The 17,654-nt window shown below is 47.5% G+C and overlaps 1 protein-coding gene across 3 annotated transcripts in view; it reads right to left on the reverse strand.

Moving 5' to 3' along the window:
* Positions 1 to 17,654, reverse strand: part of LOC147716939 (E3 ubiquitin-protein ligase RNF113A-like) — a 419,377-nt gene that overhangs the window by 252,640 nt on the left and 149,083 nt on the right. For 2 of the 3 annotated variants that reach the window (XM_086920462.1, XM_086920461.1), the window contains exon 2: positions 3,611 to 3,699. The exons of the other annotated variant lie outside the window; for it this stretch is intronic. In XM_086920462.1, coding sequence (XP_086776588.1) covers positions 3,611 to 3,622 — 12 coding nt within the window. In that variant the 5' untranslated portion in view covers positions 3,623 to 3,699. The remainder of the gene's footprint in view (positions 1 to 3,610; positions 3,700 to 17,654) is intronic. 3 annotated transcript variants of the gene reach the window in all.

Here is a 17,654-nt window from a genome sequence, read left to right on the forward strand (position 1 = left end):
TGGAAGGGGCACGCGTCAGGGCTGTCCCCTTTCTCCACTGGTGTACGCCATGGTGGCGGAGCCCCTCGCTTGCGCTATACGAGAGTATCATCGGTTCGAAGGGATAAACTTTCCGACGTACCAGATTGGTATCTCAACATACGCGGATGACACTCTGCTATATGTCCGGGACCCGGAGATAAACCTCTCTGCGGTGCTGCGGGAAGTGGTGAGATTCGGGGCCCTATCGGGCCTTCGGGTCAACCGGAACAAATCGGTGGCGTTGCCCTTGACGCCGGTGACACTCCCTTTTGACTCGGAGTACCCATTGCAGTGGGCCACAGACTCCATCCGCTACCTGGGGATACGCATACATACTGACCCGGAGGTCCTGATTCGTGAGAACTATGGGGTCGCCTACTCCAAACTGGTGGATGATGTCGAAGTGTGGTCCAGACTCCCGCTTTCTCTCATGGGCAGGATAGCGCTCATGAAGATGGTAGTGCTCCCCAGATTTCTTTTTCTCTTTACGAATATACCGGTGGTCCTTTCCAAAGCCTTTTTCCGTCAACTTACTCAGACGCTCATCCGCCTTGCGTGGGGGGGGGGGGAAGCAGCCGCGGGTGCAGTGGCAAACGCTCACCCTTCCGTATGAGCAGGGGGGCCTTGGGGCTCCAGACCTGGAGCGGTACTATAGGATCGCTCAGTAAGCACATCTTCATTCCTGGATTCATGGGGATCCTGGTATCCCTCATGCGAAACTGGAACGGCTCTTTGCAGACCCCATCCCGCTCCCGGCAACAGTATGCTATCCACCTGATCGGAGGGTCGGCAATCTGGATTCCATAGCAGCCACGAACCATGCTTGGCATGCACTGGTTGGCTCCCGAGAGAGTGTGCTGCTGTACTCACCTTTGCTCCGCGTGGAGTGGGCAGCCTGGTTGGCCCCGCTGACGGAGAAAGGCGTCCTGAAGGCGCTACGTGACTTGGGTATTGTTACCGTGGGAGATCTCTTCTTAAATGGCACCCTGAAGACGTTGCAGCAGGTCCTTCAATCCTGTCCTGGGGCAACACTGTTACATAGCTTTCAATATCATAGGGTTCGTAGAGCGGCTCTTGCATTGCTGGGCCCGGAACTGGCTGAACCGCAGGAAGTGCCGGAGCTCACGTATATAATCAAGACCCCCTCTTCTCGCAAACTGATCACAGCTCTCAGGACACTGGGTGATAGACACCGGCAGTGCCCCCCCTCCAAGGCCCGGTTGGCCTGGCAAGCTGACCTCCAATCTCCTATCTCAGACGACATGTGGCGTTATTGCGCTACCAACACTAGAAAAATCTCGCTCAACAGTCGACACCGTCTGATACACTTTAAATTTCTACAGCGTGTCTACTACACACCCGAAAGGCTGCATAGGTATGGGCTGAGGGAATCGGCGGAGTGTGAGCGCTGCCACTTTCACACGGCAGACTTTCTCCACATGGCCTGGACTTGTCCTGCTATTCATAAGTACTGGGTAGAGGTCTTTGCGGACCTCAGCACTATTCTTGGTGAGGAGATTTTGCCCAGCCCGGCGCTCGCATTGCTCGGTTTTTCCAAACCGCTCCCGGTGGCAGTGCGGCGGCTTGCGGACATGGCGTTATTGACGGCAAAGCGTCTGGTTGCTCTGTGTTGGATGCGGGGGCCAGTTCCCACTAAGAAGCGTTGGGGGGCAGATTTACTTTACTGTTGCACGCAATCAGAGGTGTATAGTGAACTACTACCTCCGAAGAGTCGCCCCAAAAACTTCTGGGGGTTATTTAGGGAGTTTCAGAGTGCGCAGGGGGATGGTGAGTCGGATCCTGAGGGGGAGGAGCTGGATGTGCTGCAGGAGGATGGGGTTGCGGCAGCGGTGGATGAGGAGTGTGGTAGTTGAAGGCCTCAGTGCTGTGAGTGAGAAGTGGATCGTGCCTGGTCTTCACGGTGTGTTGTGTGGGAGGGTTGCTTGGGGCGGCTGTCCTAGTTGTAGATAGGCGCTACCCCCCTCCTGAGCTTTGTTTCGCCCTCGTGAACATGTGGTTGACACCCATGGCCCTATTGAGGGATTTCTGGTAGTGGTGAATGGTGGGAGCGGCGGGTGGACACGGGTTTAGGTAGTCTGGCTAGTTTTTGGGGTGGGTAGGCTTGTGTTTTTCTGGGGGTTTTGGTCCCTTTTTACACCTTTTCTTGGTTCCCTTCTGGAGATACTCCATCCCTGGGTCTTCATGCAGTTCTTACTGTGTGTCCACACTGATCGTACCACCCTGACACGCTAAACTGCACTTAGAACTGACATTGCTAGCGCTGCTGGGTGGGCTTTCTTTTGATATGTTGCGATCAATCATCGGCTGCTTCCATGGACTGAAGCTACTGCACACTTCTTCTACACCTGCAGTTCTGCCGCCAGGCCTCCGGGCTGTTGGTGTTATGGCTGTGTGTTTTATCTTTACCCAGGGATTTGGGAGTGATCTTTTGATGCCGCCGGCCTCCGGGTTGTAGGCGATGTCGGCTGTGTGTGTAACTCGAAGGTGTAATAAAGTACAAATTTAATAAATTAAAAAAAAAAAATTATGCAGGGCTGAGACCAACAGGGAGCACCCACAACCACAACTTAGGTTCTCCTGGGCCCGGGCCCGGAGGCCTCGTGTCGACTCCTCCACCCAGTCGCAAGGCCACAGCAGACAGGCCTAATTGACTGGGTCGCCCGCACTGACAGTTCCTCTTGGCACCCGGCAGAACAGGCAGCGGTCTCCTAGCAACTCCGGTGCTCAGGTTCTTGGGATGCAGCCAAGCCTCAGGGGCCGCCTGTCTCTGGTGCGGTTCGCCCCTGAACTCTAGCACCGCTTACGTCCAGATGCACAACCAAGAACGGCCACGTGAGTCAAGGAATTTCACTTGGACAGCAGGGCAGGTAGCTCGCGGCGGAGCCCCAGCAGGCAAGCCTGATTGGCCCAACCTCCTCTAATATTGGCTGTCTCCTCGGGCCCACAACAAGGTGGGATAAACCTATGCTGCTGGTCTCTCGAGGTCTCTGGGAGCAGCCGTGCCTCGGTAGATGCCTCAGCCACTCTGTGATCCCCGGAGCAGGCACTCCCAGTTTGAAAGGCACAGTCGCCCAAAAGGCTCCTAAGAAAGCGACAGCATGGGTCAACTGACCCACTCCAATCCGAGGAACTTAGCGTCCAGTGCAGCAGGGGAGAAGGAAGATGGAAGATTATTCCTGTCCCTGGTTTAAATGGGTGAAATGTTTACGTATGGGTCAGCAGAGTAGAGGTTACACCTCTGTCCCCATGCTACCGCTCCCAGATTTCTGCTTGGTGCGCAGAGGTGGAAGCTGCAATGCAGTGCCAGGAAAGGCAGGTGGTACAACACCCTAGTCAGTTTCTCATTGTTTTCTTTAAGGTCTGGGGGGCTTTCTGACCCCCAAAGGATGGACAGGTAGGTGCCAAACACCCTAGCCTACTCACCCACAGAAGATGAAAGTCAACCAGACTACTGGAAAAAGCGAGACAACAACAGAGGTGGAAATCATCATAAGTTGACCAAACCTCATGAAAGAAAAAAAATTAATACAATAGATCCAGGCCAACTTCTCAACTAAATTCAGCTTACCCTTTGTATCATGGGGTTTGCTCCCCCCTGCTTCCTCTCTTTTCGTACCACTGCACTTGCCTCTTCATCGCTGTCATTACTGCTGCTTCCTAAAATGAAGGAGAACATTTATTAAAAGGTAATCTGAATGAAGGCAGTTATTCACTTCAAAGTAAAAAAAAAGTTATAATCCAACCTGAATATACGCAACTAATTAATAGGCAATAAGAAGGCATGTAGGGTGAAAGCTCTGCTCAGAGTTTGAACTGTTAAAAGCCAAATACAAGCAACCACCACTCACTAGAAGCAAGCAATCGGGAATCAAAAGGACGTTCTACTAACAGGAAAAGCTACAAAGAGTCAATCTGAACCCAGTCCCATCAGTCAAACAACCATTCATAACGCAACATAAAGAGCCGACCAAAAGCCAATAGCAGACAAAGGCAAAATCCTATTTAGGTCTGAGCGTTTCTCTTATATGTTATTGGACAACTAGCTTCGATTTTCTTTATCAGAAAAAAGAGCTTGAAGATTCATCTGAATTCATCCATAACAAAAATGTAACAGTTTGAGACCACCAAACTCCTCCTAACCAAGGGACATGACAACTGCTCTACTACTTGTAGCATTTAACCTGGTGACTTGTCAAAATTCACCTGTTCACCTGTTACAACATGGTAGTTTAGATCTAGTCAGGACTGCAGCAGTTATACCCGGAACAACCAGGTTTCTGTTTCCAACACTGCGAAGTGGAAGTGGATCTTGGAAAGTGCATTATGAAGAGGTGAGAGGAGGCTAGAGATGAAGAGAGATGACCAAAGATATACCAATAAGCAGGGTCCTGAGACAAAGGTGCAGCAAAAGCAGTGGTAGGGATGGAATAGAGCTCAGACAGATGACATTAAATCTGAATCACTATCAAAGTAGGATAAAAGAAAAAAATCCACTGCAAGCACCTTGTTGCCCAGCAACATAAAGAAACCCGTGCTGGATCTGTAGCACCAGAAGAGATTACATGAGTTCATCTTCATAAATCGATCAAGATTAATGTAAACAGTTTGAGCTGAGCCATGTGGGTAATACAGCCCTTACATTCTAAAGATTCCCGAAGTACATATTAAATGTTCAGGATTGGTCACTGTAAACTATAGGCAATCTTACAAACATAACCTGCAACCCGTCTGCTCAGTTTACAACTCTAAACGGAAATCACTGATTTCTTACAGGAATATGATAAGTGAAAGAACTGAAAACTCTGTGCATTGGGATAAATAGGTGGGCACACATAGAAATAACTCTATCCCCATCTAACACACGCTGGTTACAGCGGTTCTTCAGTTAGAAAGGTGTATTGCAGTGTCAGATAGACATAAAGCTAGTGGCACATGCAGCCTTTTTCAAAGGGGAAGGAAAGAATTGTGGCGAGTCAAAATAATTCCCTCACACAGTCTCTGGAAGATTTATATATCAACTGTTTTGTTATCCCAGACAAGCAACAGCTGGTCATATCATATTAGTGTTTGAATACATAATACAGGCACAGGCAACTGGCTACATCCAAACGAGAAACGGGCCAGGGATCTATGGACAAGCTCTCTGGTATGAAGGAAATAGTGTAAAGCAGTACAAGTGGTCATGGGTGTGTCAGCCAGTTCACAAGACGTCAAAGGTGCAAGGATGGGCAGGGGTGTAGGAAATTCATTTAACCTGAATAAGCATCTGGGGCGCACCAATTGCCAGAATGTACTAGAGGGCAAACGCTCTGTCAATAACTCAACAGTGGCTAGAGGAGTAGGGAATAAATTATAGTGTTAAACAAGCATTGGCATAGCCAATAGGTCTCACCTTTGGGACCTTATTAAGTGTTTAGCCAGAGCTACTGGCTTTGCTAAAGTGTTTAAGCTATCTTGTAGAGTAGTGTGGCTTGTGCGAGGCATGTTGCAAAGTTATAATAAAAAAAGTAAGCATTTTTGTTATTTTATCTATATTTAAGATAATACGCATAACTGAATGACCTTATTAAAAAATAAATATAAAAAATGTTTAGTGGAGTTTTTTGGAATATTGGCAACATTTTCCTGCTCGCTCTAATGGTTGTTTGTTTTAGTTTTTTTGTTTTTTCATGGGGGAGAGATATAAACAACGGGAGGTTGGGAAATAGTACATGAACAATAATACAAGTAGCGGACTGATATTAGGAAAGAATTAACAGATGCCTGATTTTTAGGGCAGTATGGAGCTGTAGCAATGGCTGAAGTATGGACCAGAGAAATAAAATAACACTTAATGTCACTTCTCTCCCTCCCCAGCGCCTTTAAAAGGATCATGAGTTATCTAAGCACTATCCTAGCAATATGAGATACAATCAATATAAAACAAGTGAGTAGTTACTGGCACTACGAGGACATAACAGTCACAGAAGTGCATTATGCAAAACCTGAGTAACATAGCAATAAGTGCACTTTAACCCCTCCTCTACTCTCTTAGTACCACTGGCATTTTAAGCGAACATGACAATGACAAAGTCAGGGAAAAGAGTGAGGCCACAGCAGTGGCAAAAGTCTGCTATGCAAAAACTGAATAACATAACAAGCAGTGTTGTTTCATCCCTTCTCTACCCCTTTAGCACCTCGAATAGGACCATGAGCATTTTAAGTGCTGAAACAGGCTGCTATAACATGTCAGACGTGGACATCAGGTAGCACCACGCAAGACCAGTTCAAGACGGGCTAACCTGCACAGTCCAATAGAACTACCAGCAGCAGGGCGAGCCCAGCTTCATGCAGGAAGTCTGTGTGCTTAGAGAGAAACGCTCTGTAGCACCTCCTGAGAAAGCGGCAAGTAAGTGCCTCTGTCCCCCTCCCCCGAGCTGGCTGCAGGTGCTGTGGACTACTTTTATTCCCTCAGAGGCACCTGGGGTCAAAGAACAGAGGAAATCACCTCCTTCCAAGCACCAAACCTGACCCCTTCAAGATGATCAGACACGGAGAGAAAGAAGGCAAGCACCGCAGATATACTCACTCTCAAATCACAAGGATGCACATACAAACACAAGCACCCCAGATAAACTTCAATTACACATGCGATCCCAAATACCAAATGCATGCACAGCAGGGACCCGCATATCCCCGAAGCAACTGGGCATAGAAGAAACTACCTGCGGACCTATATGCACATATCTATTAAACAAGGGTAAGATCGACTTCCCCAAACATGATTGAGGGGGTGGTGTGTTTAATGTTGAAGAATGGTAAGGATTCTGTGGCTGCCTCCGCATACAGGCCCCTAACTATGCTTAACACAGAACTAAAAGTTCTATGCAAGATACTTGCAACAATGACTGGGTGAGCTTATTCGGGACCTGATCCACGAGGATAAACGCGGCGTCATGCAGGCACGCAGTACCCAGCGCAACCTTTGTGGGTTGACACAGGCTCCATGGTGCCCTGGAGGGGGAGATGGCCCTGATCTCACTGGATTTTGAAAAGGCATTTGATACGGTGCGGTGGGCCTCTCTCATGGCAGTGCTTGGGCATGGAGTTAGGTCCCAACTTCAATGCCTGGATTCGGCTGTTGTACACAGAACCCTCAATATGTATAAAGGTGGAGGGGAGAACTCGCGGAGCCATGGCCGGTGGGGAGAGGCTCTTGGCAGGGCTGTCCCCTCTCGCTCTCATGGTTTGCTTTGGCGATCAAGCCGCTTGCGCTGTTGCTGTATGCGGAGATGGCTCCCTGGGGGCTCCAGGTACGGACTAGCAACCATGTAGTCTCGTTGTATGCGGATGACGTGCTGGTGTACGTACATTTGGCAGGAGAGTCTATACCCTCATTGTTGAAACAACTGGATAATTTTGGTAATGTCTCAGGCCTAAAATGAAATGTCTGTAAATCCATAGTGTTCCCCTTGGGAGGGTTGATCGGGAAACAACCATAACAGCTGTGAGATGTGGGACTCAGTTGGAAATTGGGAGGGTTCTGGTATTTTTCCGGATCTGGGTTAACCACACGGATGCCCAACACCAGCATCAGATTGTGGACAGAGAGTTGACCGGTCTGGAGAATTCCATTGTCTTTTGGAACCAGCTCCCTCTGTTTGTAATGGGCAGGGCAGCAATAGCAAAAATGTTGCCTGTATCTTGTGCAGAATTCTATATTCCCACGGATGGATCGTTTTTCCGTCAGCTTGATAGCCTATTGGTGACACTCCTGTGGGCGGGTAAACGCAGCAGAGTGGCGCTAGCCACACTGAAGAGAAACATGGAGAAGGGAGCATGGCTGTTCCGGATATACAATTTTATTATTATGCTGCCCACATACAGCACGTGGCCCGTTGGTTTACGGAGTCGGATAATTTGGAGAAGAGGCTCCTGAGGACTGAGTTTGGGGACACACGCTGCCCCAGCTGCTGGTGCGGCAGAGTTGTGGTCGGGTGGGTGTGGGAAGTACGGAGCTTTCAGTGCCATACCTGGTTACCCTCACCGCAAAGATATGGGAAAAAGTGGTTCAGAAAGTGATTCACAGGGCTTCCACCCTCCGTAGTGAACTGAAGCTGTGGGGTTGGAGCTGGTCCGACCAATTGACTCTACTATGTCTAAGGAACAGTGGCAGGACGGTGCGATGTCTGGATATTGGCGACCTTTACCCTGGGGACATCTTTATATTGTTTCAATGTGCACAGGACTTTTTTTATGTCTTTATTAGTTTTCTAACAAGAAACATACACAAATAAAAACAAAATTACACTTTACAAAACAACACAAAAAGAAAAGAAAAATAAGCAGTAGTGTACATACACGGCAAGCCAGTGGTGCGTCAAATATCAGCTGATATACTACAGATACATGCAATATAATGACAGTGTTAAAGTGAATCAATTGAACAGGAATTGGTCCAATATCTCTGATGTCGCTCCACAGCAAACAGGCCAAACAACCAATGAGACAAATATAAACACTGAACTTTCCAGGCTGAATATATCCCCCTTTCATCCTATCAGAAACCATTTAGTAGGAGTATATGAGAGCTAGGTTTTACCAGCTAAGTAACTCTGGTATAGGCCACAGAAATTCTTGGGCCTACTCCGTGGAGGGAGCAGCTCACTATACAACTCAGTCTGTGTGTTGCAGAACATCATGTGACATTAAGGGGTAGACCCCGGACCTAGCACATAGCCACCCCACTTAGCAATCAATAGGCCTATATCTACTAATCTTCTGATATTTTTCCTCACTTGTTTAGAGTAACCAAGGAGAGCTAGCATGCGGTCAGGTGCCAAGTGTTCCCCTATGATCGTGCTAAAATTTTGAAAAATAAGTGCCCAGTATTTAGCGATATCCGGGCACAACCAGGCCAAATGTATGAATCCCGCTTGGTCCACAATACATCTCTTGCATCTCGCAGTTTCTGGATGCACAGGACTCTTTTAGGGTGAGACAAGCTCAGCTTCTTCATTATGCCAAGCTGGAGAGCGTTGTAAAAGACCTCAAAGTAGATTTCCCAACAGCCCTATAGCCATCAGGAGTCCTTGATGGGCTCATTGGATAGGGAGAGGGGCGTCATCTCATTACCCATTTCTACAAAGCCTTTAGGAGCAATATGCAACCGCGACAGTACCCTGCACGGAGAGCCTGGGAAAGAGACATGGGAGCGCCCATCTCAGGTATGGTCTAGGAGATGGCGTTGAGCCTTGTTCATACTGTATCCTGTAACAACTGGGTTAAACACTTGCATTTCCATTTTTTACACTGCATACGTCACCACTATAACCTCAATAAAACAGACCCTGCAAGGAACGCTGCCTGTGTGTGTTGTGGGGTTGTTGGAGCAACCTTTCTACAGCCTGGTAATGTGGTCCCGATCAGTGCTACTGGACACTTGTGATATCCTGCAGGGCTTAGTGTTCCATTGACCCCGCTTGCCTGTCTTCTGGGAGTAGCTGTGCATCCTAGGGTTCACAAGTTCCCCTATAGGTTAGTTCAGCTCGCCTTACTGTTGGCAAAACGGCAGGTTGAAATTGGATGGATGGGGGCAAAGGCCTTGGAGAGGACACATTGGCTAAGAGACCTGATTGAGTTGGGGGCTGCAGAAGAACCACATGCACCTATCACGCACTGATGAGGGGGAGTCTGAGGCTATAATGCAATGGGTCCAGCTGTTGGGTATATGTGATCAGACGCCTGGTGAGCTTTCTGTAGAGGACCCCGATGTATGCCCCAGGGGGAGTGGTCCGTTGCAGGTACATGTGGTCCGTTGCAGGTACATGTTCTAGTGGCTACCATGGCCACTCCCACATGGCCTGCCAAGCCATCTGATAAGCCCAACGTACGCAGGGAGGTGACGTTCAGCCCAGAAGAGGAAGAAGACGTTGATGGACAAAGATCCAAGGATAACTACTGGGAAGAAGGACAGCGCTTTGGTGAGGAGAGACCGGTTCCTTTGCGAGGGGTAGCAGAGATAAACACTCATACAACGGGAGGACGCAGAGAGTAGAGGCATGTAGGAGGCACTAAGGAACCACCTGGAACATGGCAGACGAATGACAGTCCGAGCACCCCAGGGACAGACAATGCAGATGAGGCAGGCGTGATGCGAGGCCAGAGTCAGGGCCTCAGGCGAGTGCCGGAGGGGGCTTTGAGGCAGGTGGCTTAGTGGTTTCAAGCAAGGGGATATCTAGTAGGGGTGTGGCCAGGACAGTGGCTATAACGGTGGGTTTGGCCTGACATTTTGACCCTAGTTGTGACCAGCACTTGCACAGGAAAATAGGGGGGCACTGTGAAAGGTAATCAAGGGGAGAGAGTTGAAAATCGGCTTTGTCCATAGTTTTCACTTTCCTTAACATTCCTAACCCGCATGAACCCAGTGCGGAGGAGACACAAGTGACCTTAGATCAGCTTACCCGCCAATAAGCCAGTCACATGGTTTTTGTAACCAGAGGTTCCGCCGAGAAACAAGAACACTGGTGATTGTGGTGGAGGTTAGCCGGAAAAGCATAACAGCCTATATACTAAAGTCTCTCCACGCTTATGTTCCCCTTGAGGGTCATTCCAGAGGAAGAGAGGAACCCCAGAGGAAGAAGCCCAGCAGCCGGACCTGAGAAGAGGCAGTCCTGAGGACCTAAGTCTCACAGTGTTTGGTGTCGGATTATATATTCACATTTCTGGATGTTTACGAGAAGAAAATAACCATAAAAACACAATGGTCTGGGCCAATTTATGAACAAAGCAACATTATGTTTCAAGACAATAGGGACCAACCCACAGAGGCCGAGTCAGAAACGGGGAACTGAAGGGTCCCTGAAATATTTTCTTTGTCATTTCTTGAAAACCAAGTGAGCATTACTAGGTTATTGTGTGATATATGGCTCCATGTATTGGTTTTCTTTCTTGATGTTTTGGAATACCTTTGGACCGACAAATATTTTCACCTTTATTTTATATCTCACTGGATTGTATAGGTCTTTGCTATGTGTCAGATAATTAATCCATTGCAGAATTGCAAACATGCACTGTATGTTCGTTGTTAACAAAAAATTCTATGAAATACAGTTAAAAAAATAAATAAAACAAGGGCAAGATGGGAACAAGCAGTTTTTGACAGGTGGTGGGTGGGCATCATTGAAAAAGCATGGGATAGTGGGAGGGAATAATCGGGTGATGGGATATAAAACACCACGTACAGCGAAATATACTTTTAAATATGAAGGAATTAAATAATATCTAAATAGAAACAAATCCATTTTATTTAAGCGGTTAAGGCAGGAGGGAAGGTGGGAAGCAAGAATGAGAATGGAAAGCTATATGGTATTGACACAGACTTTATCCTCCCAGAATCACAAAAAAAAGGTCAATATTTCCATCTAAATCAAGATCTGAAAAGCCAACATTGTCTTTGATATAGTACAGATCTAGCATAGAACAAGCAGTCCTAATGCATATTTCCCTCACACACAATGGGTGCAATACATAGCAACAGGGCAAGCTGTCCTCACATACAGAACAAGCAGCGGTGCAGGTTTCCCTCACACAAACAACATGTGAAGTACAGGCAGATGCAACAAAAAATTCCCTCGCACAACAGAACAAGAGTAAGACAGTTGGTAGACAGAAGGCAAGAATCCCTATCACAGAAAAAAATATCCTAGAAAAAGCGCATTGACACTGGCAGTAGAACTGCAAGCTTTTCTAATACACGAACAGGCAAGCACAGTATCTATTTAAGCTTCACTTTGATGCACAACTCGACAATGGCATGCCGTTGAACATGTCAAAATACATCCTATGTTATCATCACTTGAGACCAAGTTCCATAATAGTTCTAAATACGATATTCCAATAAGTGCAATAAGCCTACAAAATGCAAACACTGAACTTGAGCTATAATTCTCACAAACTGCCTGTGAGATGTGCATGATATTTGCTGACACCTTTTTTTTTAGCCTTTTTAAGCGTTGCAGTTTAGACTGGGCCTGCAGTTCATCAGATACGCATGTACAAAATCAAAAACTACAGTCAGTTTATGGGTTTGACCTAGCTCCAAGAGCCTCAAACACAGAAGGAAAGAATCGCTTAGTTAACTAAGTACATATAATGCTCTTGAAACATCACCAGTCGCCTGCTGTCATACATCTGGGGTTCAGTTTTGATGTCATGAGGTCAGCTACAAGAGGCAGAACTGAGCAAATAGCATTTGGCAGCTCTATCTTTATCCGTATTCAAACATATTTCCATAATATGCCCTCCTCAGCGCACTAATGTGGGTAAGTGTAGGAGGAATGTATCTACAGTTATCAATAACAAGCAAAAAGCCACCAGCAGACACAATGCAATTAATTATGAGTGCAGATAACAGATTACTGTGGCCAGGAAGTGGTTCTCTGTTGTCCTATGTCTGGAACAGGTTGCATGAAACATAAAGATAGGTTGTAAGTTTAACAGACAAGGGTGTTAAACACAAAGGGATGCAAAGGGAGAACGGTTGCAGGCCACATGCATGTCTTTATTACACACACAGGTCCTTAGTTCTTTGCAGATGCCGATAGCTGAGCTACCCTGACCTTACATCTTCTGGCTGGCTGTCTGCAGAGAGGGCACTGAGAATAGTGGCATTGATTAGAGGGAAAGGTCGTAAGCCTTTCTAGGGCAGCCTCATGATGACAAACATTTTTTTTTAATTCTTTACAAGAAGAAAGGTAAACTTGTGTGAAAACGCACTCTAAAAAATAAAGAACCCAGCAGCAAATTGCAAGAAAACAATGTTAGGATTTTTTTTTAGTCAATATGAACTCAAGGACTGCAATAGCATGGGTGGGGAGGGCTAGGTAATCGCAAGGGGGGATGGGCAACAGGCAATAGAGACACTGGTGGTGGCTTGAGAAGCAGACAGGGAGTGCATGGGGACAGGGAGTGCATGGGGGAAGAGGCCAAGAACAGCAAGAGACAGAACAGGAAGAGTAGGATTGTCCGAAGTGCACTTACAGTAAAGAAAGATCCTGCCACGGATATATGATGTTACAACGCATACTATTACAACACATACCGTTAAAACACATTTTTTACAACGCGAATACTATTACAACGCATGTTTTAACAACGAGTACTATTACAACGCTAAATAGTATTTAATTAGAAAAAATACCATTACAACGCAATATATAACAACGTGTACCATTACAACGCATATATATATATATTTTTTTTTTCCTTTGTAAAATAAAATCTGGCACGGGATGCAGGGAAAATAGGGGTTTTGGGTGGGTAAGTGTATTAATAAACGGCAAGAAAAACTACCATTTTATTACGAATACCATTTAATTATTATTACCCATATACCCAAATGCTCTATAATAATTACTAAAAACGAAAATAATTTTCAAAAATAAAATTATATTTTACAATAATAATAAAAAATATAATAATATATAGATATATATCACCTGGGGTCCAGAAGGAGTTTTTCTGTGGAACTAATATATATATATATATATATATATATATATACACGTTGTAACAGTACCTGCGTTGTAACAGTATAAGTTGTAAATGTATGCGTTGTAATAGTACCTGCGTTGTAAAAGATGCGTTGTAACAGTACTGCGTTGTAAAAAATGCGTTGTAACAGGTGCATACCTCCTGCCACCCACTGATGACATAGAACCGTTTAAAGCTTAATAAATAAAACGCAGCATGTGGTGAAGGTCCCCATGTAGAGTAAAAAGCTGCTACTCGCTGACAAGCAAGTCAGTGCTAACAAGCAGCAGATCACTACGGTGCGTGGGCAGAAGGAAGAGGACCAGGCAGATGTAAATAAAGAAAAATAAACGCGCCCTCGGGGAAACCGCGTCTAACATTTGATTTCGGTCTTCGCATGAACAGCAATTGCGACAAGATAAGAATTACGGCCCTGTTCACACAAAAGCTCAGAGGAGTGAAATCATAAGAGTGCTCCCTTGTGTGAACTGCTCTTAGAAAAATAAAATAAAAGTTCATTTAGCAGTTGCTATAATGGGACAAGTGAAATGATACATGTAACAAGGGCAGTCCTCATGGGAGGTTACATAAGACCAAAAGGAGGGACAAAAGCTGGACTTTATGAAGGACAATAAAAGGAGCCAATTAATAAGATGGGTGGTGCTGCAAGCCAATTAAAAAGATGGGCGGTGCTTCGAGCACATATTGTAGATACAGCATGTCCCGAAAGAGACCGCACATGCACTGGCTAGGAAAGACCTAAAAAGCATAGGCTAGGTAGTGAACACATTAGAATATAAAGAGCCACAAGCCAGAAACACATGGAACCACAGTGAAAAGAAGCAAGAGGCTAAGGCTGCATATCTTGCAAAAGGTGGACTAGAGGCTTGAAGAGCAGAGAACAAATTAAAGTCTAAAAAGCATATAGGATGACAGATATATATATTCAAACACTGGTCACTTTATTAGTCCTTGCACTATGTTCATTACTCAGAGAAGGCGTGCACTATTGGTCACTTTCGATTGTCCTTTGTTCATTACTACTATTTATATGCTTTGTTTGTTCCTGACGTGTTGTGTGAACAAGCTCTCGTGTAGAGCGAAACGCGTCACCTTTACTGAATAAATCGTCTTCCCTGTTATCCATTCCTGGATTGCTGATTATTTCGAGGCTATTGCTGTTTGCTGGGCGTGAGGCTTATGAGGTCTTGACCTTTCGGTTCCGCCATCATTGAACGGGACTAGGACTGCTTCATTATACAATTCAACCGGGATTGGCTGCTCCCGGCTTCTGGTCCCTCCCGCTGCTTTGAGGCACAGCGTCAGCGTGGCTCCTGGTGCTTTTCAGCGTCACTGAACTTTCGGATCGTCTTCGATTCTGCTTTTTGCTGTGCCCCCCATCTACGCGTCAGACCAAACATCATATGCCACGCATTTCGAGTGAAGGAGTCATTGCCCTTACGGCGTGGTGAAGGAGCTACTCACCGGTCGGCTGACTGGCGGGCAACCCGACACCGATTCCGGTAAGGCGTTTCCCTCTTTCCTCTGTTTGCTGTGACCTGCCTTCTGATTACGCAGTAGTGGGTTGCGGGATTGCCTTTCACTTATTGCCCGCATTTAGCCTCCAGAACTTGTACAGGGTCTTGGTTTTGCACTCTATCCAAGTTAGACGTATGTGTATTAATACACAGGATTATGGGGGGGGAGGAGCCAAGATGGCGCCCAGATCGGACGCGCAGCCTTCGGCTCCGCCGGCCCCGGAATCCCGCACCATAATCCTGCTAGCTCCGCTAACCTGCTTTCGTCCTAGAAGGTGCGGGAAACGGAGCTGTTGTCACCGGTGATCCGCCGACCTCTCCATTCGCCCGGAATCGTCAGCTACGGAACGATTTGCTCCGGCCCGGGAACCAGCTCGCACTACAACGCGCCCAGACCCCACGTACACTGCACAGCCGATCCGCTGCGGGGGTGGTGCGATTAGACGGCGCTTCCTCGCAGGAGCGCGCCCTTGGCGCTGCCTGCCGCTGGTGAACGCTGTACACGCTCCGGACAGTGTGGTGACGGGGAGAAGAAGTGTTTACCCGGCGAGTCCTTTGTCCCCGGCCGCCATGTTTTTGCTCCGCTCTCCTCGTCCCACTGGCCGCTGACTGCAACCCCCACCGGGCACTGCTTGGCTACGGACCCACAGGCACTACCCCAGATCGGGCGGACTGTCGCACGCTCGGGGACTGATCCGGCAACAACATCGCGCCCCGTGACTTCCCCCGTTCCCCAGCCCACAACATCTCGTTGGGGAGAAGACAAGATGGCGATGCCGGCGGCTCGCCATGGTGCGGAACTCTACTTAGTCTCCCCACGACACAGCGAGCGCATTGCTCCTGAGGGGGCCGGGGCAGGCTCCCCCCATGGGCGTGCGGGAACGGGGACACTTTGGCCTGCCTTCACCCTTGGAGATGTGCTGGCAGCCCTGGGTGAGTTGGCATCAGAGATAAAGACCACATATACCGAGTTGGGGGAACGGCTCGATGCTTGCGCCCGAGCCTTCGGCCAGGAGCAGGGGACATATCTTCCGCAGAGCTCCAGACGAGAGCTGTTACAGCCTACTGCCACGACGTTTCCTCGAAGGGATACAGTGGATGTTACAGTTGCTACATCTGTGGAGGGTAGCGGATTGTTGCCATTTTACAGCTCGGTCGTCGCTACAGAGTTTCCCCCTAGCTCCGAGCTCAACTGTGTACTACTGTCTGCGGCGTGGGAGAGTCGGCTACCGGTGGATTGCCCTCCTGGTCTTTCAACTGCATTCTTGTCACGAACTTGGATTGCTTTGCTTTGTGACTTTGGTGGCCTGGGCACGCCAGAGGGGATTGATACCGAGGGAAAACTGTATCCTGGGAGCGGACGCCATTCCTCCTTTGTCTACGCACCGCCCCCCTCCTTAGGGCGGCTATTTCCTATCGTCTTCCTGGACCGCACTGGACTACCATGCAGGTGGGGTGAGGGGCCGTGTCCCAGAACGGGCCAGGGCTAGGAGACTTTCTATGGTTTAATAGCCGGGCGGATGGGTGGAGGCAAGGTGGTTCTTGACTTAGGCTGATTCTTACGGACTGTCCATTGACTCGCCCTGACTGATCTACTGTTGTTGCTTTGCTTGGGACTTGCAGCAGCTGGCCCCCTCGGTGAATTCCCCATTGTTGCCTCCATTCTGCGCTCCGGAGACCCCATATTCCCCCGATGGCCCATGGAACTTAATTGTGAAGAAGAAAGGATTTACTGGTGACGTTTAATGGCCATTTCGTGTGAATGGTTTACTCTCCTTCTATGTGCGGCCATGTTGGTTCTTTGTCTTGGTGGGGGCGAGCCTTCTTCATGCGCTTCATTTTGGGGTCTGTCCGAGGTCGGGTCAGGGCTAGGTTCTTCTTATGCTGTCGGTTGCTTGGCTGGTTGGACCGGGATTGGAAGTGGTACACACTTGTTTAAGTCGCACAAGTTATAATGTCTTTCCCTAACTGCTTTTGTATTAATGTCTGGTTCTCAGTGATCGCAAATTATGTGGGGATTGTGTATCTGACTGGGGTACTGGGAATGTTTTGATTGGCTCCTCCTCCCGCTTCATTTGTAGTTTTTGAGAGTCGCAGATTAGAATGGTCTATTCTCACTCTCTATATTTCATGGTAATATTTTTATTATTTTTCTTCCTTTTTCCTTTCTTCTTTTCCTTTACTTGAACTACATTTCGGGTTCTTTATGGGGCGACAGGCACATTGTCGGGGGGGGGTAGGCCGTAGCCTCCGCGTTGGTGCAGGGTGGGGGGGTAGATTTATTTTCCTTATTTAGTTTCTATGGGCCTTTTCTCTTACTTTTCTGCGCTTTCTCATACTGTTTTCCTTTCTGGGTCTGTGATAGAGGATGGTTGGGAGTGGGTGGCGCTGGGAGTGGCACGAGCGTGGTTCCTGTTGTCCGCTTTGTTTTTTACCGTATTGCCACTCTGATGGAGTGCTTCACGTAATTGCTGTTATTTCTCCTGCTGCCTACTCATGTGGAACTAATGTATGGACTCGGATCTCCTTTACACCTATCCTTCATAGACTTTTATTTAATCG

This window comes from Lissotriton vulgaris, chromosome 5, assembly GCF_964263255.1.
Source record: "Lissotriton vulgaris chromosome 5, aLisVul1.2, whole genome shotgun sequence".
NCBI lineage: Eukaryota > Metazoa > Chordata > Amphibia > Caudata > Salamandridae > Lissotriton > Lissotriton vulgaris.